Source organism: Lithobates pipiens, unplaced genomic scaffold (assembly GCF_037356315.1).
Source record: "Lithobates pipiens isolate NorthernLeopardFrog02 unplaced genomic scaffold, aLitPip1_a1.2 Scaffold_3, whole genome shotgun sequence".
NCBI lineage: Eukaryota > Metazoa > Chordata > Amphibia > Anura > Ranidae > Lithobates > Lithobates pipiens.
Window position 1 is genome coordinate 61,437,610 of NW_027507790.1, and position 27,528 is coordinate 61,465,137.

The 27,528-nt window shown below is 40.3% G+C and overlaps 1 protein-coding gene across 4 annotated transcripts in view; it reads right to left on the bottom strand.

Moving 5' to 3' along the window:
* Nucleotides 1–27,528, bottom strand: part of SFSWAP (splicing factor SWAP) — a 222,696-nt gene that overhangs the window by 96,352 nt on the left and 98,816 nt on the right. For all 4 annotated transcript variants that reach the window (XM_077461776.1, XM_077461775.1, XM_077461774.1 and 1 more), the window contains 2 exons: nt 17,346–17,508; nt 536–772 (listed from right to left, as the gene is read on the bottom strand). In XM_077461776.1, the coding sequence (XP_077317902.1) occupies nt 536–772; nt 17,346–17,508 (400 nt within the window). The remainder of the gene's footprint in view (nt 1–535; nt 773–17,345; nt 17,509–27,528) is intronic.

Genomic DNA, 27,528 nt, shown 5'->3' on the forward strand with positions numbered 1-27,528 from the left:
CCTTTATGGTTCTTTGCAGCTGTCAAAAATTTCCTTTGTAAATACAATGCTAATAAAAGGTTTTCAATAAATGTGCCTTATGTATTAGCCTTTTAACAGAACAAAATTGCAAACATATTATAACACAGATATAAAACTTCAGATTGAAATAAATTTAGTGACCCAAATAAATATATTATAGATGCCCTTTAACTTTATATGCAATGGTAGGGAAAAAGTCCTTTTGGGGAACAAAAGCATCTGATGCATGTTTCACTTGTGTAGTTATGGGCAAGGTTAGAGACAAAGGACTGACTTAAGAACATGAGTCAAATCACATGCTTTGTTTGACACACCTTTGTTGTTCATCAAGGTCTTCAGTGGATACAAAATGTTAACCTCATTTATGATTAAATACAGCCCTAACATACTGTTGCGCTTCAGAAGTGCAGCCAACAGCAAAGCTTTCGGGGTCCTTGTAATAACGTCTGAATAGATGCCGTGAAAATGAAATGAAATAAAGTTTGAAATAAATTTAAGAATTAAAATGATGTACCTTGTTTCGCCTCCAGCTCCTCTGGAGTTAACTGAGGTTTCTTTTCTTCAACAACAATAGTTGCAGTGTTTAGGGACTGGCAATTACTAGAACTGCTGGTTTTGTTTTGTTGTCCATCTTTGCCATCTCCTTCTCCCTCCTCTTCACTGTCATCATCTAATTTAACTCTGTTTTTCTCAAAAGGAAGAAGATCTGTTTCTTTCACCCTTATGGCAAAGCTTATTGGAGCAAATGATACTAAAAGCACAAGAGAAAACAAGCATCATAAGAAGTTTGTACAGGGCAATGTTGAAAATGTTATAGAAGAATGCATATGTTAATATGATCTGACTGCTTAGCTGTTCCTCATCTTGAAACAACCCAACCAAAGAACTTCGCAGCAGAATCTTACTGTAGTGCAACAATGGATCCAATACAAATTTAGTGCTGTCCAGTTTTGAAAGCAAGGGGATTGGATTCTGGGGGTAGGACTAGATACACATACAGAATTAAATGTGAATATGGCATGCTTATGAATTAAAGCTTTTGTGCACTGAAAATTGTCTTTTTCATATAATAAAAGTGAAACGCAATAATACACCACTGAACATACAAGTACCAACAAGCAGCAGTGTATACAAACTGTCTTTGAACTATATGGAATGCAAGTAGGTCAGATGTATTTACAATCAACTCATGCTGTGTTAACAAGAACATAGGTAGGCACTGTCACCCATGCAGTATCGTAAAGCCAATGTTCCCTCATGCCTGTAACTTTGAACCCACATGTACAAAAGGTCAGAATTTTTGTTTCTATAGATAGCAGATGAGAGACAGAGAGAGGCAAACGTTGACAAACGATATACTGCCACTTTCCACACAGACACAGTAAAGAATCTTAAAGTGTCCTGTGTCTTAAATATTTAAAACAAAATATAGTGGATATAAATTGTCTACACACCCTTGTTAACCACTTGCCTACTGGGCACTTAAACACCCCTCCTGCCCAGACCAAATTTTCAGCTTTCGGTGCTCTCACACTTTGAATGACAATTACTCAGTCATGCAGCACTGTATCCAAATGCATTTTTTGTCCTTTTTCCCCACAAATAGAGCTTTCTTTTGGTGGTATTTGACCACCTCTGGGTTTTTTATTTTTTGCGCTATAAATGAAAAAAGACCAAACATTTTGAAAAAAAAGAATTTCTTTGTTTCCGTGATAAAATTATGCAAATTATTAATTTTTCTTCATACATTTTGGCCATAATTTATACTGCTACATATCTTTGGTAACAATAACCCAAATTAGTGGATATTATTTGGTCTTTGTGAAAGTTAGAGAGTCTACAAGCTGTGGTGCAAATCATACAAAATTAATCACATCTGATGTACTGGTGGCCTATTTCTTGTGACCCGAACAAGCCAGAAAAAGTACAACTACCCCCCAAATGACCCCTTTTTGGAAAGTAGACATTCCAAGGTATTTAGTAAGAAGCACAGTGAGGTTTTTGGTGTTTTTTCCCCACAATTCTTTGCAAAATTACGTTTTTTTGTTTTTTATTTTTTTTTCCCACAAAATTGTCATTGTAATAGGTTATTTCTCTCACATGGCATGTGTATACCACAAATGACACCCCAAATTAAATTCTGCTACTCCTTATGAGTATTACGATACCACATGTGTGGGACTTTTTCACAGCCTGGCCACTTAGAAACACCCAACATGCAGGGAGCGCATCACGTATTCTAGGAGCATAAATTACACATCTAAATTGTTGACCACCTATCACACTTTTGAAGGCCCTGGAGCACCAGGACAATGAAACGTGACACTGATGGCAGATGGCACGTGACACCGATGACAGATGGCACCAATACGTGGCACTGATGACAGATGGCACCAATACGTGGCACTGATGACAGATGGCACCAATACGTGGCACTGATGACATGCGACACTGACAGGTGGCACTGGGGATACATGGCACTAGGGACGGGTGACACTGGGGACACGTGGCACTAGGGACAGGTGGCACAGGGGACAGGTGGCACAGGGGACAGGTGGCACAGGGGACAGGTGGCACAGGGGACAGGTGGCACAGGGGACAGGTGGCACAGGGGACAGGTGGGCATGTGTGTGTTTCAGTGTGTGTGTGTGTTTCAGTGTGTGTTTTACTGTGTGTGTGTGTGTGTTTTACTGTGTGTGTGTGTGTGTGTGTGTGTGTGTGTGTGTGTGTGTGTGTGTGTGTGTGTGTGTGTGTGTGTGTGTGTGTGTGTGTGTGTGTGTGTGTGTGTGTGTACTCACTGTCAGCCACAGACGCTGCAGCACGGAAGCTCTCCCTCCTCACACACTGTCTCTGTGTGAGGAGGGGAGCCGGCGATGAGAGATGATCTCATATGTTTACATACGAGATCACCTCTCATTGGATAGCCCGATCGAGTGCTAAATGGCCACTGTGATTGGCCATTTAGCACGATCTGTGATTGGCGGCGGCGGGAGGCTCCATAAGCAACGGCCAGGGGAACAGCTCACACAGCCCACACACTGGCTCATCCTCCGACGCCTCCACACCAGCCACCAGGAGCCCAGCAAAAAGTAGACAGTGCATGGCCTCTCCACACAGCGGTTCGCAGTCGCACGAGATGGCAAGTGACCACGCTACAACCTCAGAGGCCTAACAACCCTGCCATGCCTGCCCCTATAACGGGATTCCCTACCACAGGACAGCCTGTGTCGGATGTAGTGCTCAAAGATATGCTACTATCCCTAAGATCATCTATCCAGGCTGACATGCTCCACACCATTAAAACATGCCAAGCAGAGATCCACAGGCTAGGTGACAGAGTAGAACATGCATTGGGAGAATATGCTAGTTCCTTTAACAAAATGGTGGATGCACATGAAGCCCACCAAGATGCTATCTCCTGGATCAAAGACAAGTTATCAGACTTAGCAGACAGATCCAGGAGGAATAACTTGAAAATGAGGGGTGTCCCAGAGACCATGACAACTTAGCAGCTCACACAATACGCGTTGGAACCGTTTTCAGCCATATTGCCTACTGCGACCTCCCTGGAGCTCACGATAGATAGGATACATAGAGTCCCTAAGCCTTCATTTCTTGCCGATAAAATACCCAGAGACATTCTGTTAAGCCTGCATTTTTACAAAACAAAGGAATGCATCCTAGACACCTTACGAAAAGCAGACCAATGCCCAGAACAACACAATGCCATACAATTGCTTCTAGACCTTTCCAGATACACCCGCCAAAGGTGTCGGAATTTAGCCACCATTACTAAAGCTTTACGCAACCATCGTATCCTCCACAAGTGGAAGTACCCTGCAACTTTATCCATTACCCATAACAGAAACAATTTATCCGTTTCCACCCTGGAAGATGGCCTGAAAGCTCTTAGGCAATGGGAGATAACAGATCCACCACCGTCGTCCTCTCACATGGGAGGTACTATTCAACCCCTGGAAGAATGGCAGGTAGTATCCAAGAAACACAAAGTAAAGAAAAACAGAGGGCTAACGGAGAGGCTCCCACTAAAATACCAAGGAAACAGTCAACAACCCCCCCCCCCCTCCCGGGAACATGGAAACAGTTCCACATCCCTTCACCAAAAGTGTACAGGGCATCACATGTGAGAAACCCCTAGAGGGATTTCCCCTAACCCCGTCAAGCATTTTGTTTTGTTTTTTATTTACTTTTTTCACAGTTTTCAACTGGGCTGAACCAAGACACTCCCCTTTCTCCATGAATGGATCAACTGAACTGCACTGGGACTCATTTCTACACGCTCCACCACCAAAATCCCTCAACGCTGTATGCTGGAGATAGGGACTGCCGTTCCATCCTTACACGCTGGAAATCTAACCGAATGCGCACAAAATATACAAGTACAGATATCCTCTTTATCTACATTCACTGACTATCAATTATAACTGATGCCGGTGAAGATACTATCTATCGATGCTCATGGCCTTAACCATCCGGCCAAAAGAGCATCCTTATGGAGGGAAGCCGACTCAATATGTTGTGATATACTATGTGCTCAGACTCACTTCCACCAAGATGCCCAGCCTCAATGTGCCCACAAAGGATTTCAACACTATTTTTTTTTCTAGCATAGCCGCAAAAAAAAAAAAAAAAAGAAAAAAAAAGAAGGAGTCCTAGTGGCTATTAGAGACTCCATCCCTTTTCATCTCCACCAGGATATCTCTGATCCTATGGGTAGATATCTTATACTATTTAAAAAGAAAGGAGCAGCAGGCGGGACTTTGTATGAGGCACACGGGAGCAGAAGCATAAAATTTGGTAAAAAAAACATTTTAATAAATACAGGTAGTCATATTTACATGTTAATACACATAGCCATATATTAGTGTTTTCTATTTCATCATATTATGCATTCCAACAAGGACTTAGTAGTAAAACACATGAAGAGCCGAGTATTTAATAAACACAAATTATATGTAGATAAATGACACATTGAAGCGTCATTTAAGAGAAAAAAAAATATAAACAAACAAAAAGGTCAAGAAGGAACGTTCATGCTTTGTTGAAGATTGTATACACAAAACGGCAGTTGAAAGCTCTACGCGTTTCGTAACCTTATAGCCACTCGTCAGGAGCAACACCGTAATGGTAACCTATGGGTAGAGTAAACAACCGTAAGAGGCTTCATTCCAGTCTCCTAATTGTAAACACGGAAGTGACGTCATGACGTCACTTTCCGTTTACTCGGCTGCAAATGGCGATGGATTTAAAAATATATACAGTATTCAGAGTCGCCGAAAACGGCGATCTGAATACTTTGAAGTGTAAAGGAGGGATCGGGGGTCTAAAAGACCCCCGATCCCTCCATAAAGAGTACCTGCCACCATCTATTACTGTCGCAAGGAATGTTTACATTCCTTGTGACAGCAATAAAAGTGATCAAAAAAAAAATTTTTTTTAAAACTATTTATTAATTTTAAAGTAAATAAAATAAAGAACATTTTTTTCCTCTGTAACTCTAACCTGGTAACCGGATTTTTTTTTTTTTAAAGCATCGCCTATTGAGATTTTTAGGTACCGTAGTTTGTCGTCATTCCACGAGTGCATGCAATTATAAAGTGTGACATGTTTGGTATCTATTTACTCTGTGTAGCATTATCTTTCACATTCTGCAAAAAAATTGAGCTAATCTTACCGTTTTTTTTTTTTTAATTCATGAAAGTGTCCCTTTTTCCAAAAAGTTGCGTTTAAAACACCGCTGCGCAAATACCGTGTGACAAAAAAATTGTAACAAATCGCTGTTTTATTCTCTAGAGTCTCTGCTAAAAAATATATATATAATGTTTGGGGGTTCCAAGTAATTTTCTAGCAAAAAATATGGATTTTAACTTGTAAACACCAAATGTCAAAAATAGATTTAGCCGCATCGGTTGTTATGGCTGGAAAGCCGATCGCCCGCACTGAAAAACTATACCGGGATGATGCCTGCAGCTGCGGGCATCATCCCGGTATACCCCCGAAAGCCGAGTACGCACACCTACGTACGCTCGGCGAGAAGGGGTTAACCTATCATGGTCGGATCACGCGTCCATCCTTTTAACCCTCCGAGACTATCCCACCCAAAACGCATATGTTTGGTGGGCCAACCCTCAAATACTGCACAACCCAGAAACTAAAACGTGCCTTGGAGTGCCATCTGTCCGAATACTTTCAGATCAATTCCCCTTCCTCTGAAAACCTGTTTAATTTGTGGAATGCCCATAAGACATACATAAGAGGAATGTTTATTAAACTTAGTTCTAAACTTAAGAAGTAGAGGCAGCAGAAGTTAGATACCCTAAATAGAAAAATTAGACAAACCGAACAAACACCACCCTAACCCTACACTGAGCGACAAACTGACTTCCCCAAGACATGTCCTTAGGATAGCACTTCTTCGTTCCTATGAGATCAAGGAAAGGAGATTAAAAATGTCATTCTACTCTACCAGCAATAAAGCTGGGAAAGCACTAGCACGTAGACTGAAAGGCCAACAATCCAATTCCAAAATTTCTCACCTTATAGACCCCAAATCTAAAACCAAAATAATAGACCCTCAAAGCATCGCAGATGCATTCAGTGACTACTATAGATCACTTTCTAATCTGAACCAAGACGACCATACGACACAACCCACCCAAGATGATGTGCACAACTTTCTATCGAACATAGGACTACCGCAAATTTCATCCTCCCAGCTGAGCCAATTAAATGCCCCCTTTTCCATATTGGAAATTGTGAAGGTAAGAGACACCTTCCCTAACAATAAATATCCCGAACCGGACAGCCTGACAGCGGAATACTATAAAACCTTTAAATAACTTTTAGGCCCATACTTACTCAAGGTGTTCAAGACAGCTGCTGCGTCTGCTTCTTTTCCAACTGAAATACTGGAAGCTCTGATAGTCCCCTTACCAAAACCAGGGAAAACACCGGACACCCCCCAAAACTTCAGACCTATTTCGTTATTAAATGATCTAAAAATCTATGCTAAAATGTTAGTCCTATGATTGATAGACATCCTGCCCACCATCACCCACCCAGATCAATCGGGCGTCACAAAAGGAAGGCAGTCCTCCGACGCCACCAGAAGACCAATTGATATAATCCATATAGCAAAAAAAGCGAACGCCTTCTATACTCCTAGCTTTGGATGCAGAGAAGGTGTTGACAGGGTACATTGGCTGCACCTCGAAAGAACCTTAGAAAAATATGGATTCCAGGGACACCTATTGTCAGCAATTCTAGCACTCTACACAACTCCCTCAGCCCGCGTATACAGTGCCTTGCGAAAGTATTCGGCCCCCTTGAACTTTTCAACCTTTTGCCACATTTCAGGCTTCAAACAAAGATCTAACATTTTAATTTTTTGTGAAGAATCACCAACAAGTGGGACACAATTGTGAAGTGGAACGAAATCTATTGGATAATTCAAACTTTTTTAGCAAATGAAAAACTGAAAAGTGGTGCGTGCAAAATTATTCGGCCCCTTTACTTTCAGTGAAGCAAACTCACTCCAGAAGTTCAGCGAGGATCTCTGAATGATCCAATGTTGTCCTAAATGACTGATGGTGATAAATAGAATACACCTGTGTGTAATCAAGTCTCTGTATAAATGCACCTGCTCTGTGATAGTCTCAGGGTTCTGTTGAAAGCGCAGAGAGCATCATTTAGACCAAGGAACACACCAGGCAGGTCCGTAATACTGTTGTGGAGAAGTTTAAAGCTGGATTTGGATACAAAAAGATTTCCCAAGCTTTAAACATCCCAAGGAGCACTGTGCAAGCAATAATTTTTAAATGGAAGGAGTATCAGACCACTGCAAATCTACCAAGACCTGGCCGTCCCTCTAAACTTTCAGCTCAGACAAGAAGAAGACTGATCATAGATGCAGCCAAGAGGCCCATGATCACTCTGGATGAACTGCAGAGAACTACAGCTGAGGTGGGAGAGTCTGTCCATAGGACAACAATCAGTTGTACACTGCACAAATCTGGCCTTTATGGAAGAGTGGCAAGAAGAAAGCCATTTCTCAAAGATATTCATAAAAAGTCTCGTCTAAAGTTTGCCACAAGCCACCTGGGAGACACACCAAACATGTGGAAGAAGGTGCTCTGGTCAGATGAAACCAAAATCGAACTTTTTGCCCACAATGCAAAACGATATGTTGGGCGTAAAAGCAACACAGCTCATCACCCTCAACACACCATCCCCACTGTCAAACATGGTGGTGGCAGCATCATGGTTTGGGCCTGATTTTTTTCAGCAGGGAGAGGGAAGATGGTTAAAATTGAGGGGGAAGATGGATGCAGCCAAATACAGGACCATTCTGGATGAAAACCTGTTGGAGCCTGCAAAAGACCTGAAACTGGGACGGAGATTTATCTTCCAACAAGACAATGATCCCAAACATACAGCAAAATCTGCAAAGGAATGGTTCACAAATAAACGTATCCAGGTGTTAGAATGGCCAAGTCACAGTCCAGACCTGAATCCAATCGAGAATCTGTGGAAAGAGCTGAAAACTGCTGTTCACAAATGCTCTCCATCCAACCTCACTGAGCTCGAGCTGTTTTGCAAGGAAGAATGGGCAAGAATTTCAGTCTCTCGATGTGCAAAACTGATAGAGACATACCCCAAGCGACTTGCAGCTGTAATCGCAGCAAAAGGTGGCTCTACAAAGTATTAACGCAAGGGGGCCGAATAATTTTGCACGCCCCACTTTTCATTTTTTTATTAGTTAAAAAAGTTTCAAAAATCCAATAGATTTCGTTCCACTTCACAATTGTGTCCCACTTGTTGGTGATTCTTCACAAAAAATGAAAATTTTATATCTTTATGTTTGAAGCCTGAAATGTGGAAAAAGGTTGAAAAGTTCAAGGGGGCGAATACTTTCGCAAGGCACTGTATATACACGTCAGGTATGCTGTCCAAACCATTCCCCATCACAAATGGAATGCGCCAGGGTTGCCCACTTTCACTCCTCATCTTTAATACGTTAATAGAACCTCTGGCCGCTACCATCAGGCAAGACCCTGAAGTGTACGGATTCACAATTAACCACCGAAAACATGTTATAAGCCTCTTCGCAGATCATGTAATACTGATGTTAACGTGTCCGGTGTCATACCCTGCACAGAGTAACTATGCTGCTGCGTGATTATGGTAAAGTATCATACTATAAGGTAAATGATTCTAAATCATATATCCTAGACCTGGGGATAAGCATTTAAGATAAATCCAACATAAAAAAACAGCACCCGTATATGTGGAATAGCCATGACATTAACTATCTGGGAATCAAACTCGCTGCAGGACCAGATCTTTTGTTTCGGGCTAACCATCTGCCTCTGGAACAAAAACTTACACAAGACATTCAGAAATTGAGAAGACACATCCTATCATGGTCGGGTAGATTAGCTGCCTTCAAAATGCAGATTCTACCACAGATCTTGTATACCTATCGTGCAGTACCCATTCCAGTGCCCAACAAAAATTTATAGGTACACTGCAATCTATCCTATCCAAGTACCTATGGGAAAGGTAGAAACTTAGAAGCACACTTAACATACTCCAAAAGATGAAACAAGCAGGTGATATAGGGTTACCAATATTAGCAGATTACTGGCTTGCAGCGACACTAGCACAATTTAGAGAGATTGGTTCGCCACACAACCCTCCACATTGTGGGGAGAAATAGAGCAATCCCTAATACCGGGAGGAACCCTATACGACTATGTAGTTGTCCATACTTACACTAAGAAAACAAAACACACAACTCCCCTTACCTATGCTAGCTTCACTTAATGCATGGAAAACCATGATAGCCACCACATCCCTAGCGACTTCAACTCTGCCCTTCTTAATTTCAATATCGTCCCTATCGCTACTTATTCCCGACCTAAGCCTAGACAAATGGAAGACGTCAGGGTTATACAGCTTGACAGATTTATACTCTAACGACAAACTGAAAACATTTGAGTTCCTACAGCGGGATTACAGTCTACCCAAATCAGAACATTTCACCTATACTCGACTTGCATCCCATCTCAAATGCATACGAATATCTACCCACCACTTGTACTGGAAAGTCAAAACTTACCTTACCGATGCAATTCATCGTAAGGGAGGCATTTCACTCTATCAATTACTTAATAACAAATCAGACCAATGGCTCAGAGCTATAGAATATACCCACAGCGCTACAAAATGCACTAACCTATGCAAACTTTCTCATAAGGTCACACAAAGATGGTATCTTACTCCACATAAACTTGCAAAGTTTGATCCATCTACCTCTGTCATGTGCTGATGAAACTTCGCGGACGGGCAGTATCCTCCACATACTATGGACTTGCGAGAAAATCTCCAGATACTGGGAAGATATATTTACCATATATGCCAAGTGACAGGACAGGCCTGCAAATCCGCCCCCCCCCCCCCCCCCTTAGCGGTACGGTGGATACAGCTAGCAAATAGAAACGTGCCACGTCCAACATATGAAGTTCATCGAAAAAAGAGAAAATTGGGCTATGGACTTTTTAGGCACAGTACAAAGACTCAATTAAAAAAATACACATTTTATTTTTACAAAAATGTTTTAAAAGTTACAAAATCAACACATACAATTCATACGTGATCAGAACATTATCCCCATAGATATAACCGCATTTGTATGATGCTAGAATGATCTAAACCATAAATAAATACTCTCAACCATAGGATATTAATTGATCCATAATGGCGGTACATCAAAAAGGATAGGAGGGCAATGTTATACTCGACATGTTTCGCATGTCTGCGCGCTTCTTCCGGAGCTAATTCTGATGAACTAGATAAATAGAAAATTGAACAAATAATTGTGAAAAATATTATTTATACAATATAGAATATTAAGATAGATCCAATAACAACCGAAAAGGATTTGGCGCAGTTTAGCTGAAAACCCGAGACCACCAACATGTAGCAGAAGATAAGACACCATGGGGACGTGTGTAATATAGTAAAACTAATTATAAGGGGGCCAAAAATCAAAAATACAATAAGATAACTTACTGAATATAAAAATACAGATAATATTTATGCCGAGGTGAGATCCACGATGACAAACAAGAAATTCCAATGCATAGAAACACCAAATCTAGTGCATAATGTGCTTGTATCAACGATATGTAGTTGCAACCTACACTGATCCAAAGGGGGAAAAGACTCAGGAAGTAATCTAAAAATATATAGAAGCACAGGTATTACACTATGACCATTATTGCAAAGTATCGACTCTAATTATATAAAAAGTCAATTTATTATATATAGGACTCGCCAAGATATTAAGATGAAAAGAAGGGGACTGGGTATATACCACAGTGGAGACCAAACAACGGGTATATTTGTTCCAATACACTGGAATAATGTCCAAACCAGATCGGTACTGCAGGACACAGTTCCAACCAAACAAAATGCAAGTTATGCTAACCTGTACCTGGGGAGGGGGGGGGGGGGTGGTGGTGGGAACATTACATCAACAAGGCATCACTTGAAGATGTATACTAGCCCAGCGTTATGCTGGCTACGATACATTGACGATGTTTTTATCATTTGGACAGACAAGGTGGAGAAATTGAACCTGTTTATACACACTTAATTAAAATTCATTCAATTTGAATTTTACAGTTTCTAGCTATACATCCCAGATTACTTTTCTTTATCTCACGATCTTTAAAGATCAAAAGGGCTGCCTAGCCTCTACCCTGTTTTGCGAAGAAACGGCTGGCAGTATCCCATATGCACAGTACATAAGATTGCGTCGCAATTGTACTTACATGGATGAATTTAAGGCTCAAGCAAATCTCTTACGCGATCGCCTCAAGGCTAGAGGCTATAGCAAAATCCATCCTACGTAGAGCCTACAATAAGGCCTCACAACAATCGCGTCACCATTTATAAACAAAAGTCTATGAAACAGAATTCTACTGTCAGGTTCATAACCAGATATTCGAACCATCATACTGAATTACAGAACATCTTGGCAACTCATTGGCCTATTTTATGTGAAGACCCGATCTTGGCGAAATATATAAACACCTCTCCCAATATTACTTTCCGCAGAGCAAGCTCTCTGCGTGATAAATTGACTTCCAGTCATTTCTCTGCCACACCTGGGACCCGCCCTCTTTGGGGGATCCACAGATGTGCATTCTGCTCATGGATTGAGGTAAGTGAACAATTTACACTACCAAATGGAGAATGCTTTACGCCTAATTTTTACACAGACTGTGAAACTCGGGGTGTTTACTTGATGCGTTGCAAGTGTTCGGCCTTCTATATTGGGAAAACCATCAGACAATTTAGGGTCCGTATAAAAGACCATGTATATTACTCCTCAGGTGGGAAAACGATTACATCTGTAAGTAGACATTTAGATCTATATCACAAATTTGATACTACTGCGATATCCTTTATCACGCTTGCGGTGATTCCTTGTGACCCCCGTGGAGGAGACTGAGACAAATAGGTCCTTAGAAGGGAGACTATGTGGATTGAGCGATTAAATGCCACTTTCGCACCGGGCATTAATGAGGCCCAGTCATATAGGCCCTTTCTGTGAATTAACTTATCAATCCTATAGCTCCATGGCTTACATCATATAGCATATGTCTTTTGTGCTTTGTTACCTATTATGTTTTTTATTATTATTATTTTTTTATATTAATGGGAACCATTGCTTAATGTTGGCTATGACAATGCTGCTCTATTCCTTATTTATATTTTTGTATCATGATAAAATAATAACATAAAATGAATGTTTGTAAAGTAATGATTATGTAAAGTTTTAAGTTCCCTTCCCCTCTTTTTTTTTGAAATCTGAAGATTCTCTTAATTATATAATGACATTCTTCGTTTTTATTTTTTTAACTTCACTGGTTTACTTGGGTATGATTTGGTGCTTTTTTTTTTACCTGATCCCGGATGCAGTGTTATATTTGGGCAGTGTAGGATACTATGTGGCCACCCAGCGTCATGGGCAACCATAGCCTGTATGACGCTGCACTTGTCCGATTGGATGGTTCCTCCCCTTCTGCCGTCCTTCCGTTCAGCGTTTGTTATACGATGGGCTCTATCACTCCCTGCGTACTGCTCGCATTAAGTCTAGTGCTGCGCAGGCGTGGGAATCTCTGGTGGGCGCATGCACAGTAACATTGTTAGCCAGTCCGAATGACGCCACGTCGGCTCCCGCCGATTGGATGACTATGGACGGGACGTGCGAATTTAGGACACGCCTTCACAGTGTGTCCTATTAGGATAGTGTATATCTTGCTGGCCTGTATACATCAGACACTGGTGACCGAGTCTAGCTCCAGGTGAAATTACTATCTTAGGTAAACGGCTTTCCCTCTAGCTGTTAGTTGTGTTTGACCCACTGTGGGTATTTGGTTTAAACATGTCGTTGCTGGATATTTTTCCCTAATTCCACTTTATACTCTTACATTTATTACAGATTTTGTGTTTGGTTGGTACTGTGTCCTGCCGTACCAATCCGGTTTGGACATATTCCATTGTATTTGAACAAATATACCCGTTGTTTGGTCTCCACTGCAGTTTATACCCAGTCCCCTTTTCATCTTAATATCTTGGTGAGTCATATATATAATAAATTGACTTTATATATTTTATATAATTAGAGTCGATACTTTTGCAATAATAGTCAGTGTAATACCTGTGCTTTTATATATTTTTAGATTACTGCCCGAGTCTTTTCCCCCTTTGGATCAGTGTAGGTTGCAACTACATATCGTTGATACAAGCACATTATGCACTAGATTTGGTGCTTCTATGCATTGGAATTTCTTGTTTGTCATTGTGGATCTCACCTCGGCATATATATTATCTGTATTTTTATATTCAGTAAGTTATCTTATTGTATTTTTGATTTGTGGCCCCCTTATAATTAGTTTTACTATATTACACACGTCCCCATGGTGTCTTATCTTCTGCTACATGTCGGTGGTCTCAGGTTTTCAGCTAAACTGCGCCAAATCCTTTCCCGTTATTCTTGGACCTATCTTAATATTCTATAATGTATAAATGATATTTTTGGCAATTATTTGTTCAATTTTCTATTTCTCTAGTTGATCAGAATTCGCTCCGGAAGAAGCGTGCAGACACGCAAAACATGTCGAGCATAACATCGCCCTCCTATCCCTTTTGATGTGCCGCCATTATGGATCAATATCCTATGGTTGAGAATACTTATTTATGGTTTTGATCATTCTATCATCATTATACAAATGCGGTTATATCAGGGGTTGCCAATTTGGTTGGAATCTAGGAGCCAGCTTAAAAAGTTAGGAGCCAGGTCCGTGACGGCGATCCGGACCTGTCCCTGGCCTGACATGGAGACGAGTGAGGGGAAGATAGCAGCGCCGTCGCCGCCCCCCCTGTCTCCAAGTCATTGCCCATAGCTCTTAGAGGGACATTTTTTTTTTTTTTTTTCAAATAACAATTTTTTTTTCAATTGCATTTTAGTGTAAATATGAGATCCGAGGTCTCTCTGACCCCAGATCTCATATTTAAGAGGACCTGTCATGCTTTTTCTATTACAAGGGATTTTTACATTCCTTGTAATAAGAATAAAAGTGACACAACATTTTTTTTAAAAGAACAGTGGAAAAAAAAAAAAAAAAAGTTAAAATAAGAAGAAAAAATAATAATTTTTAAACGCGCCCTGTCCTGCCCGCATATAAAATCGGTGTTCGAACCACACATAGGAGGTAGCGCCGTGATCGGTAGAGCGAGAGCAATAATTCTAGCCCCAGACCTCCTCTGTAACTCAAAACGTGCAACGTGTAGAATTTTTTTAAACGTCGCCTATGGAGATTTTAAAGGGTAAAAGTTTGTCGCCATTCCATGAGTGGGTGCATTTTGAAGCGTGACATGTTGGGTATCAATTTACTCGGCGTAACATTATCTTTCACAATATAAAAAATAATTGGGCTAACTTTACTGTTGTCTTATTTTTTTATTAACTAAATTATTTTTCCCAACAAAAGTGCGCTTGTAAGTCCGCTGCACAAATACGGTGTGACAGACAGTATTGCAACAACCACCATTTTATTCTCTAGGGTGTTAGAATAAAAAATATATATAATGTTTAGGGGTTCTAAATAAAGGGAAGAAAAGGCAGGTAATATAAAACACTCAGAGGGAGCTTCATTAGCATTGATGGTTTGTCATACCAACGGCGACCACAAGAGGGCGCCAGATTCCATAAGGAATCATAGGACCGCAGAAGGCCTCAAAGCCGCGGCCTAAATTTTCGGCCGCCGGCGGAACGGCCCGACCCGATCACGCTGGGGGGGTCCACAGAGACAGGATACCCCCAGCTGTGCTGCCCCAGGCGCGAGGTCGCTATTTCTAGTCGCCAATGCGACCTGGCGCCCGGGTTTTGTCGAGCCCTGGGTTATATCTATCTATGGGGATAATATTCTGATCATGTATAAATTGTATGTTGATTTTGTAACTTCTTTTAAAACATTTTTGTAAAAATAAAAATTTATATTTTTTAATTGAGTCTTTGTACTGTGCCTAAAAAGTCCATAGCCCAATTTTCTCTTTTTTCAATAAATGTAGGAATAGAGGACATCCCAAAGCTCCATAGGAACTTAGCCACTCACCTCTTTCTAGCTTCTAAACTAGTATTACTGAGGCATTGGAGAGCCCAAGAACTGCCCAAAGTGATAGAAATGATCCGCACTCTACACACACACAAACACTACACACTACACACACAAGAGTATGCTTGCAGGTATAGAGGGAAAATATACCTTTTCGGCCCCAATGGCAGAATTGGGAACACTGGTATAATACCCATAAAACCGCCTATGAATCTTAAAGAATATACTGACACTAGCACATCTCCACCTACTTCTTCAGCCCGGTTGATCCATGGAACACCATGTTTGTTTAGTTCTAAAGTTCCTTAGTTTGGTTATGACTAATGAATCTTGGTGAATACTGACTAATGGACCATATTATTGAACTTCTAGCTTACCTTTACAACTGAATACACGCTCTCTTGGTGGCTACAGCTTGCTCCCAAATGGGGTGACTGACCGAGGGTAGCGAACTGTATCTAATATCGGAGACACGGACTTATTCGTTAATACTGTATGGAAGTATGAACCTGTTGTAAGAATTATCTTATGTAATGATACTGGTCATTCACAGTGCATCAGGTGTGATCAATTTTCAATGATTTGCACCATAGCTTGTAGACTAACTTTCACAGAGACTAAATAATATCCACTAATTTGGGTTTTTACCAAAGAGATGTATAAATGTTGGCTAAAAAATGTATGAACAAAAATGACTTATTTGCAAAGTTTTATCATAGAAACGAAAAAAAATTCGCTCTTTTTTCACTTATGTCGCAAAAAATAAAAAAACAGTGGTGATTAAATACCACCAAAAGAAAGCTCCATTTGCATGAAAAAAAAAAAAAAGCATACAAATTTTGTTTGGGTAGTGTTGCATGACTGAGTAATTGGCATTCAAAGTGTGAGAGCACTGAAAGCTGAAAATTGGTCTGGGCAGAAAGTATATAAATGCCCTGTAGTGAAGTGGTTAAGGGTGTGCACACTTATAAAGCCATATTTAATTTTTACTGCCCTCAACATAAAAGCTTTCAGTTTGCTGCTCAATTGTTTATAGGTCACATTAAAAGGTGGAAGCAGATCTGAAATAATTTATCTTTGTTTCATTTTATTTACATTGCAGAAACCTGACAATTTAACAAGGGTGTGTAGACTTTTATATCCACTGTATATACACACACCATTCAAAAACAACGCACATGTACTTAATCTCAAAGTGACCACATCTGGGCCATACTTGACAGTGAATATGGTTAGACAAGTTCAGCTTTTAATCTCATCAACTAAAATCACAGCTGAAGACAAAAAATGGGAGCCAGTTTGGTTCCCAGTGTATCAAATTATGGCAAACTTCTGAGATAAAAACGTGGAAATACGTAACAGTTTTTATTGTGCACTGGAAACCCAAGTAAAAGATAGCAATAAACGTATATACATGCAGATTGGTAAGTAAATGAAACATCTGTCTCACCAGATAAAAATACTTTCATAAAAAAAATAGCAGAATTAGGCAACTATAACACATTAAAATGGTGTTATACAATAGTGGGAAAAAAAAAAAAAAAAAAAAAAAAAAAAAAAAGGAGGACAGCACAATAATAAACTCAAGTAATGAAAGAATATTTGAAGAAATACCTTTCAGTTTCCCATCACATGCAGCCTTATTGCTAGAAGATGGATCATCTTTGGCACTTAATGCTTCACATGCATTAGTTTCATCATCCACAGTATCATTGTGCATAACGGGGTCATTTAGGGATTCTGTAGAAATGCTGTTGTCATCTGGTGATGTATAAGGCTGTTAAACGATACAAGAAAATACTAAACTTTACTTCTTTAAAAACAAACCCCACCCCAAGAAAAAAAAAAAAAAAAAAAGAAGAAGTGGTAAAATCTGCAAAAGGTCCATAGACCATAATGAAAATCTAAACAGGGGTACTAGCATTTCCCCACTCTACATAAATAGGGCATTTTTAGGTTTGTCTGTGTTGTGGTTGGAAAAATCCCATTACTTACTGTCTGGAGATTAACCACTTCAATACTGGGCGCTTTCACCCCTTTCCTGGCCAGGGACTGTTCTAAACATGGGGAAAATTGCGCCACTTTACAGGCATACTATAGACACCCCCCAGGTAGGGAATTTAAAGGAATATTTCACTTTAAGCATTCTTAAAATCACTGTTCCCGAAAAAACTGCAGTTTTAAAAAAAAAAAAAAAATCGTTTTTTGAATATGCCACAAACACCCCAAATTGTTCGCTATTCGACAAACAGGCGAACACTCAATGTTCGAGTCGAACTTATGAACATCAGGCTCATTCCTAGTGGTCAGTTTACACCTTTTGGCTGGCCATTCAGAGGTACAGGATACTGTGCAGACACACAGAGGAAGGGGGACGTAGTAGCTGAACAAACTACCCATGTAGGTATTCTGACATCCCCTCTGAACAACTGCCTGGCTTTTGACAACAGCTTGCATTCTTGCCTCAGGCTGGAAAGACTATGGATTACAGGCACAGTTTGTGTCTGCACACAGTGTCCTATAGCACCACCCTATCAAAAAGATGCATGATCACATGACAGAACTTAAATTTATTTTATTTTTTTAAACAAAGGTAAAACCAGGCAAAACCAGTTATGGATCCTGCATAGTTATAACCATATTATAAAGTGCCTATAACATTGCATGTTCACAAGTACTGTAATGGGGAAAACAAAATGGGTTAGGATAAGGAGCAGATGACATCATCCCCACAAAAACTAATTAAACCAACCCCCTTGTAGCACAAGCATTACTTTTCCAAAATAAGTTCACTTTAAAAATACAAAAAAAATGTACATCAGTCAGTACAGTGACTAGAAGATGCGAAACCCCAAGTGTACCAAACAAAAGACGAACAAATTAACTTTAATCTTTCAAATTAAGGCTTGGCTCCCTGCAAGTAGAAAGGCCAAAAGTAAAATAGATTCCTGGACTGTGCTCAAAATTCTTTATTGCTGTGGCTTAATATATCAAACTAGGTACAGCGGAAAATAAGCTTCCTCTTGACCAGTTTCAGACAAAGGACTCAGCAGTACAACCCAATATCCGAGAACAGAACAAATGCATACTTTTAAAACCTACTGTACTGTAACGCTTAATATGTCCTATGAGAAATGGCCAATGCTTTAGAAACTGAAAGGACAGAAAAGGTCAGGTGTGTACACTGCAGAATATGAATCATCTCTTAATATAATTATACAACAGAAAATTAGTTATGAGTGTTTTGCAAGGATTATTAAAACTCATTAACAAAAATAACATCAATTCATACTGAACGCAGCTATACAAGTTCATGACAATTTTTTATTAGTATGGAAATATTAAATTTTTATGGAAAGACCTGATTGATATACACTGCTGGAAATCAAGATACCCTTAGTCAGGCATGTCCAAAGTCTGACCCGCAGGCCAATCACGGCCTGATTTTGAACGGCCCGCCTGGTTATCTAAACCAGCCTCTCTCAACCAGTGTGCCACAGGATCAGGGCTGTCAGATGAGCCCAATCCCCTGCACTGTGAGAAGCTCAGTCAGCTTCAAAAGTGAAAGTAAAATGCAGGGGAGTGTGCGGTGCTCTCTGCTTCCCCCTACAGTGCAGTACCCGGCTGAATAAGGAAGCTGGAAACGCACTGTACTAGAAGCTAGATTAGCGTTAAAAGGGCTTTATTCGTGTGTGTGTGTGTGTGTGTGTGTGTCTGCATGCATGCATGTATGTGTGTCTGTCTATGTATGTGTATACATGTTTCTGTATGCATGCATGTGTGTATGTATGTGTCTGTATGCATGCTTGCGTGTATGTATGTATGTATGTATGTATGTGCGTGCATGTGTCTGTATGTATGCATGTGTCTGTATGTATGTATGTATGTATACATGTCTGTGTGTGCATGCATTTGTATATGTGTGTGCATAGGTTACTTTTAATCCGGACACATTTAGACCAAATTTTAATGGTTCAAATGTCAGGCAAAATGGTCGGCCCTCACACATGTTCACTTCATCAAATCTGGCCCTCTTGGAAAAAAGTTTGGACACCCCTGCCCTTAGTGTTTCTACCGATATGCAAGTTGTGACTTGTATTGCCCCTTCAATTCAAAAAACAAAAAAGTTGACAGGGGGTTAACCAGTCCAGTATGAAAGGGGGGGGGGGGGGTGATTAATCTCCAAATGCCTGCACTTTACCAGTAAAGTTAGACACTTTTGTGAACATGAAGGGGTTCCTTTAGCCACTTAAGCCCAGGACCATTTGGCTAGCCAATCACCAGAGCACTTTTTACGATTCAGCACTGCGCCGCTTTAACTGACAACTGCGCAGTCATGAGGCGTTGCTCCCAAACAAAATTGACGCCCTTTTTTCCCCCCACAAATAGAGCTTTCTTTTGCTGGTATTTGATCACATCTGTGGTTTTTATTTTTTGTGTTATAAACAGAAAAATAGTGACAATTTTTTTTTTTTAAAAAGCATTATTTTTTTACTTTTTGCTATAATAAATCTCCAAAAAATATAAAAAAAACACCTTTTTTTTCCTGTTTAGGCCGATACGTATTCTTCTACATATTTTTGTTAAAAAAAAAAAAAAACACGCAATAAGCGTTTACTGATTGGTTTGCGCAAAAGTTAGAGCGTCTACAAAATAGGGGATAGTTTTAAGGCATTTTTATTATTATTTTTTTATTTTTACTAGTAATGGCGGCGATCAGCAATTTTTAATTGGGACTGCAACATTATGGCGGACACATGGGACACTTTTGGTGTGATTTTAGGATCATTCACATTTATACAACGATCAGTGCAATTAAAAATGCATTGATTACTGTGTAAATGTGACTGGCAGTGAAGGTCTTAACCACTAGATGGCGCTGTAGGGGTTAAGTGTGTCCTAAGGAGTAATTATAACTATGGGGGGAGGGGGCTGTGTGTGACACAGCACTCATCACTGCTCCCGATCACAGGGAGCTGTGATCTGTGTCAGTGTCATTGGGCAGAACGGGGAAATGCTTTACATTTCTGTGAAACGAATCCTGGTATACCCGTGGACATAGAGTCCACAGGACCCACGATCACGCTCACGGAGCTCCTGGCGAGCGTACCCACAAGCCGCCTCTTAAAGGGCAACGTACAGGTATGTTAAGCTCGGTACAAAGGGTAAACCGCGCTACTCAAACAGCAAGAGAAAGTAACCTATAAGCAGCAACCCTAATCGTAATACTCCGATATCAAACTAAATAGGTGAACAAAATGAGCTGCGCTAAAAACAAAAAATTATATACCTAAAGTCTAATCCAAAACTATACCGATAGATATAGAAAAGAACAATATTAAGTGACAAAAATATAATTAGTAAATAGTATACATAAATGTTATCATATCATCATATAAGTGAATAAAGTGTATACTAGATCTGAAATGAAGTCAACATAAATCATATAGAAAAAACCCCCCACAAAAATGAATGTATATTAAAACAAAAATTGTGTGTGCTAAATCTAAACCAATAAAATTAGCAAAAATAGTATTCAAAAGCAATAAAGAGTTCATATATAATGAAGAAAAAATTGTCCAAAAAATATTGTTGATTCCTCAAAATTGATATTAAGGTGCAAAAATATCCACAAATGCGTGTATATAGAAAATAATCAAAACAATCCTCCACCAGTGAGAAGAGGGGCCGCTTACCAGAGTTTTAGATCCCAGTGTTAGTGAGATCAGTAAGGCAACAGCACAGAGGTTTCTGGATAAACCGTCACAGGCACCACACCATTTGCATCTCCAATACGAAGGCTCCAATCGGGAAACGAAGGTATCGTAGATTGCTGACACCACGCTGCTTCTATCTCCAATACGAAGCCTCCAGTCAGGAAACGAGGGTATCGTGGATCATGTATAAAAAATCAAAGGCACTCGCATAGCGTAAAACCACTTGGTTTAATGAAATAGAATAAAAAAATGTACACTCACATATGTATAGAAAAAACGATCACATAAAAAACGAGCCGGCCGGACTCGTGTGCCGCCCGCACTTCCTGGTTGGGCGTAGAACGCGGAGACGTCAGAACGCCTATCTCCCTACGCGCGTTTCGTCACGAACGGACATGTTCACGGGATGCGGGACGGCGTTCTGACGCACCGCCTATATACAAAATCCTAAACAAACAGCCTCGGTCTGAGCTCCATGTTGTCCTCTCAATCCACCATATTAGGTGAGGGAAAGAGGACTGGAATGCCCATACTATCACCCAGTCCACCATTTTACATAAGGAAAAAGGGGTAAAAATTTGCCCTACCACTACGCAGAGGCAAACCTATATTCATAACCATCCAGATTCTTTAAGAGCCATGGATTGAAAACACAAAATTATCATAAGGATACATTAAGAAAAATAAAAAAATTCCTTTTAAATGCCAATTAAAAAATATATTTATTGAAAAATATTTAGTAAGATAATAAAATATTAGACACAAACAAAACAGTCCAAATAGATGGACAAAAGAGCTTTTGTAGTAAGGATATATACTGTTTTGTATGTCCAAATATTGATACATTCTTAATTAAAAAATATATATACCAGTGGAAATAGAAAACTTTTTTTTGGTGGGACCACAAATACAGAAAAGATGATAGAGGTAAGAACCCTCATCGACGACTCATGGAACTCACACCAAGTTTACAATTAAAAAACAACAGCAGGAAACCTAAGCTATATAAGCCATTCCAACCAATCATATATTGTTCAAGAGTTGTCAATAAACGCATTTACGTCTACTTCAATATTAAGGCCATGAGGGACGTAACTTTTTAATCTGTGTATCCACATCATTTCAAGCTTAGAAATGCTTCTTACCAAATGGGTTCCCCTCCAATGGGGATTGAACTTGTCAATTCCCATAAAGATTGTGTTGGTAGGGTCTCTATTGTGTGCCAGCAGGTAGTGTTTGGAGACCGAATGCTGGGTATATCCTCTACGGATATTCCCAATATGTTCGTTCAAACGTACATGTAAAGCACGTTTGGTCCGCCCTACATACTGGAGGCCACAAGGGCACTCCAGCATGTAGACCACTGCCTCTGAACAGCAAGTGATAAAAGGCTCTATGGTGTAAGACCTAGAAGTAACCGTAGATCTAAAGGTAGTACTTCTCCTAGACCGACAGCCATTTAAGCTACATACCGTGCACTTCCTGCATTGATAGTACCCAGTAAGGTTCGAGAAAAAATGCGGACGGTTAGTGGGTGGGTCCAAAGCATTAGGAGCCACCCTGTCCCTCAAAGATGTTACGCCTCTATATACTACTTGGGGTCTGTCAGGCAAAATGGTTCCCAATACCGAGTCGTTCCTAAGTACATGCCAATGTTTTTTAAGTATATGTTTGATCCTAGTGTGTTGGCAAGAATAGTTAGTGATGAAGGGGTGACGAAAATTGTTTTGACGGCCTCCTTCTCGTTCCTTTAGTAACTCAGATCTTTCAACTTGACTAATCTCATCTATCAAAAGGGTTCAGATGGATAACCTTTATCAATGAACCTCTGAGTGAGAACACGGGCCTGTTGTATAAAAACATCCTGTTCTGTGCAGTTACGTCTCAACCTTAAGAGCTGGCTTCTAGGTACTGATTTAAGCCAAGATGGATGATGGCAGCTAGTGGTAGGTATAAAGGAGTTCCTATCGGTGGTTTTAAAGAAAGTTGATGTAATGAAACGTTCTCCTTTAATAGTGATAGTAAGATCTAAAAAATTTATTTTAGTAATACTAGCTTTCTCGTTCCAAAAACTCCTAGAATCCCTGTAATTTATTACTTACCTAAGGTCCATAAGAGTCTTACCTGCCCCCCGGGACGACCCATCATTAGTGGGATTGATTCCATCACTTCCCGGGTGGGCAGGTATATAGATTTCTTTCTACAACCTTTAGTGCGTCGAACGCCATAATTTATTAAAGACACGAGGCATATAATTAACCTTCTCGGGGGATACCATCCGAAACAAGGGACCCTGCTGGTGACTGCAGATGTTGCGTCACTATATACAAGCATACCCCAAAATATGGGTCTAGAAGCCGTCTCGGATTCCCTAGAGAGGTTCTCCGATCTCCCTTCAGAACAAATAGTCTTTATTATGAAACTTTTAGACTATGCGGCTACGCATAACTTTTTTTGGTTTGGAGGGGGTCGCAATGGGGGCAAAATATGCCCCTAGTTTGGCGAATTTGTTTATGGCGAAATGGGAGGAGGATGTTGTCTATGCCCGGGTCAGGCCGCAGCTGACCTTTTGGGCCAGGTACATAGACGACATCCTCCTCCTATGGGATGGGAGTGAATCAGATCTTTCCTTGTTTATGAGTGAGCTTAACGCCAACACCAGGGGTATACACCTCACCTATGAAGCTAGTCTTACTAAAATTAATTTTTTAGATCTTACTATCACTATTAAAGGAGAACGTTTCATTACATCAACTTTCTTTAAAACCACCGATCGGAACTCCTTTATACCTACCACTAGCTGCCATCATCCATCTTGGCTTAAATCAGTACCTAGAAGCCAGCTCTTAAGGTTGAGACGTAACTGCACAGAACAGGATGTTTTTATACAACAGGCCCGTGTTCTCACTCAGAGGTTCATTGATAAAGGTTATCCATCTGAACCCTTTTGATAGATGAGATTAGTCAAGTTGAAAGATCTGAGTTACTAAAGGAACGAGGAGGCCGTCAAAACAATTTTCGTCACCCCTTCATCACTAACTATTCTTGCCAACACACTAGGATCAAACATATACTTAAAAAACATTGGCATGTACTTAGGAACGACTCGGTATTGGGAACCATTTTGCCTGACAGACCCCAAGTAGTATATAGAGGCGTAACATCTTTGAGGGACAGGGTGGCTCCTAATGCTTTGGACCCACCCACTAACCGTCCGCATTTTTTCTCGAACCTTACTGGGTACTATCAATGCAGGAAGTGCACGGTATGTAGCTTAAATGGCTGTCGGTCTAGGAGAAGTACTACCTTTAGATCTACGGTTACTTCTAGGTCTTACACCATAGAGCCTTTTATCACTTGCTGTTCAGAGGCAGTGGTCTACATGCTGGAGTGCCCTTGTGGCCTCCAGTATGTAGGGCGGACCAAACGTGCTTTACATGTACGTTTGAACGAACATATTGGGAATATCCGTAGAGGATATACCCAGCATTCGGTCTCCAAACACTACCTGCTGGCACACAATAGAGACCCTACCAACACAATCTTTATGGGAATTGACAAGTTCAATCCCCATTGGAGGGGAACCCATTTGGTAAGAAGCATTTCTAAGCTTGAAATGATGTGGATACACAGATTAAAAAGTTACGTCCCTCATGGCCTTAATATTGAAGTAGACGTAAATGCGTTTATTGACAACTCTTGAACAATATATGACTGGTTGGAATGGCTTATATAGCTTAGGTTTCCTGCTGTTGTTTTTTAATTGTAAACTTGGTGTGAGTTCCATGAGTCGTCGATGAGGGTTCTTACCTCTATCATCTTTTCTGTATTTGTGGTCCCACCAAAAAAAAGTTTTCTATTTCCACTGGTATATATATTTTTTAATTAAGAATGTATCAATATTTGGACATACAAAACAGTATATATCCTTACTACAAAAGCTCTTTTGTCCATCTATTTGGACTGTTTTGTTTGTGTCTAATATTATTTTATTATCTTACTAAATATTTTTCAATAAATATATTTTTTAATTGGCATTTAAAAGGAATTTTTTTATTTTTCTTAATGTATCCTTATGATAATTTTGTGTTTTCAATCCATGGCTCTTAAAGAATCTGGATGGTTATGAATATAGGTTTGCCTCTGCGTAGTGGTAGGGCAAATTTTTACCCCGTTTTCCTTATGTAAAATGGTGGACTGGGTGATAGTACGGGCATTCCAGTCCTCTTTCCCTCACCTAATATGGTGGATTGAGAGGACAACATGGAGCTCAGACCGAGGCTGTTTGTTTAGGATTTTGTATATAGGCGGTGCGTCAGAACGCCGTCCCGCATCCCGTGAACACGTCCGTTCGTGACGAAACGCGCGTAGGGAGATAGGCGTTCTGACGTCTCCGCGTTCTACGCCCAACCAGGAAGTGCGGGCGGCACACGAGTCCGGCCGGCTCGTTTTTTATGTGATCGTTTTTTCTATACATATGTGAGTGTACATTTTTTTATTCTATTTCATGAAACCAAGTGGTTTTACGCTATGCGAGTGCCTTTGATTTTTTATACATGATCCACGATACCCTCGTTTCCTGACTGGAGGCTTCGTATTGGAGATAGAAGCAGCGTGGTGTCAGCAATCTACGATACCTTCGTTTCCCGATTGGAGCCTTCGTATTGGAGATGCAAATGGTGTGGTGCCTGTGACGGTTTATCCAGAAACCTCTGTGCTGTTGCCTTACTGATCTCACTAACACTGGGATCTAAAACTCTGGTAAGCGGCCCCTCTTCTCACTGGTGGAGGATTGTTTTGATTATTTTCTATATACACGCATTTGTGGATATTTTTGCACCTTAATATCAATTTTGAGGAATCAACAATATTTTTTGGACAATTTTTTCTTCATTATATATGAACTCTTTATTGCTTTTGAATACTATTTTTGCTAATTTTATTGGTTTAGATTTAGCACACACAATTTTTGTTTTAATATACATTCATTTTTGTGGGGGGTTTTTTCTATATGATTTATGTTAACTTCATTTCAGATCTAGTATACACTTTATTCACTTATATGATGATATGATAACATTTATGTATACTATTTACTAATTATATTTTTGTCACTTAATATTGTTCTTTTCTATATCTATCGGTATAGTTTTGGATTAGACTTTAGGTATATAATTTTTTGTTTTTAGCGCAGCTCATTTTGTTCACCTATTTAGGTATGTTAAGCTGCCTGTACGTGCATTTCTGTCGCAGTATATCTGCATGAGGCAGTCGGGAAACGGTTAAGCTGCTACACACAGGCACAGGATGCATTAAAGGGGTTGTTTCGTTTTTATTTTTACCTTCACTGTGCAGTTCATTTTGCACAGAGTGGCCCGATCCTGCTGTTCTGGGGTCCCACGGTGGCTGTGTCGGCTCCTCCCCACTAAAGCTAACCCTCTCTGGGAAGCTCTTTTCCAAGGGGGTTAGCTTGCGGGTGTGCTCCCGTGTCATACAGTTGGCGTCCATAGACGCCAAGTGAATGACTCGGTGCCACCCCCCGGCGACCGCATCATTGGATGTGATTGACAGCAGCGCAAGCCAATGGCTGCACTATCAATCTATCCAATCCAACGGCCAGACTCCGTGGAGAAAAGGACGCCGGGGGATGTGCACAGCAGGTGAACAGGCTCGGGTAAGTAAAATGGGGGAGGGGGGCTGGGGGGCCCATGACAGCGATGTTTTTTTTTCACCTTAATGCATAGAGTGCATTAAGGTGAAAAAACATGAACCTTTACAACCCATTTAAGGTGAAAAAACACGAAGGCTTAAAACCCCTTTAATTTAGGGGGGGGTTCACACCTGAAATTGCACAAGAACGTGGTCGGCGTTCCTATGCAAATCCACTGCAATTTTCAGCCCATTCATTTGAATGGGATGCAACCACACCAAAATAGTACATGGACTACTTTTAAAACTGCACCGGGATGCATGGTATTGCTCTACTGCATCAGCAAGGTCTCTCCCTGGGAAAGATTTCAAAGAAGACTGGGGTTTCAAGATGTGCTGTTCAAGCTCTTTTGAAGAAGCCCAAAGACACA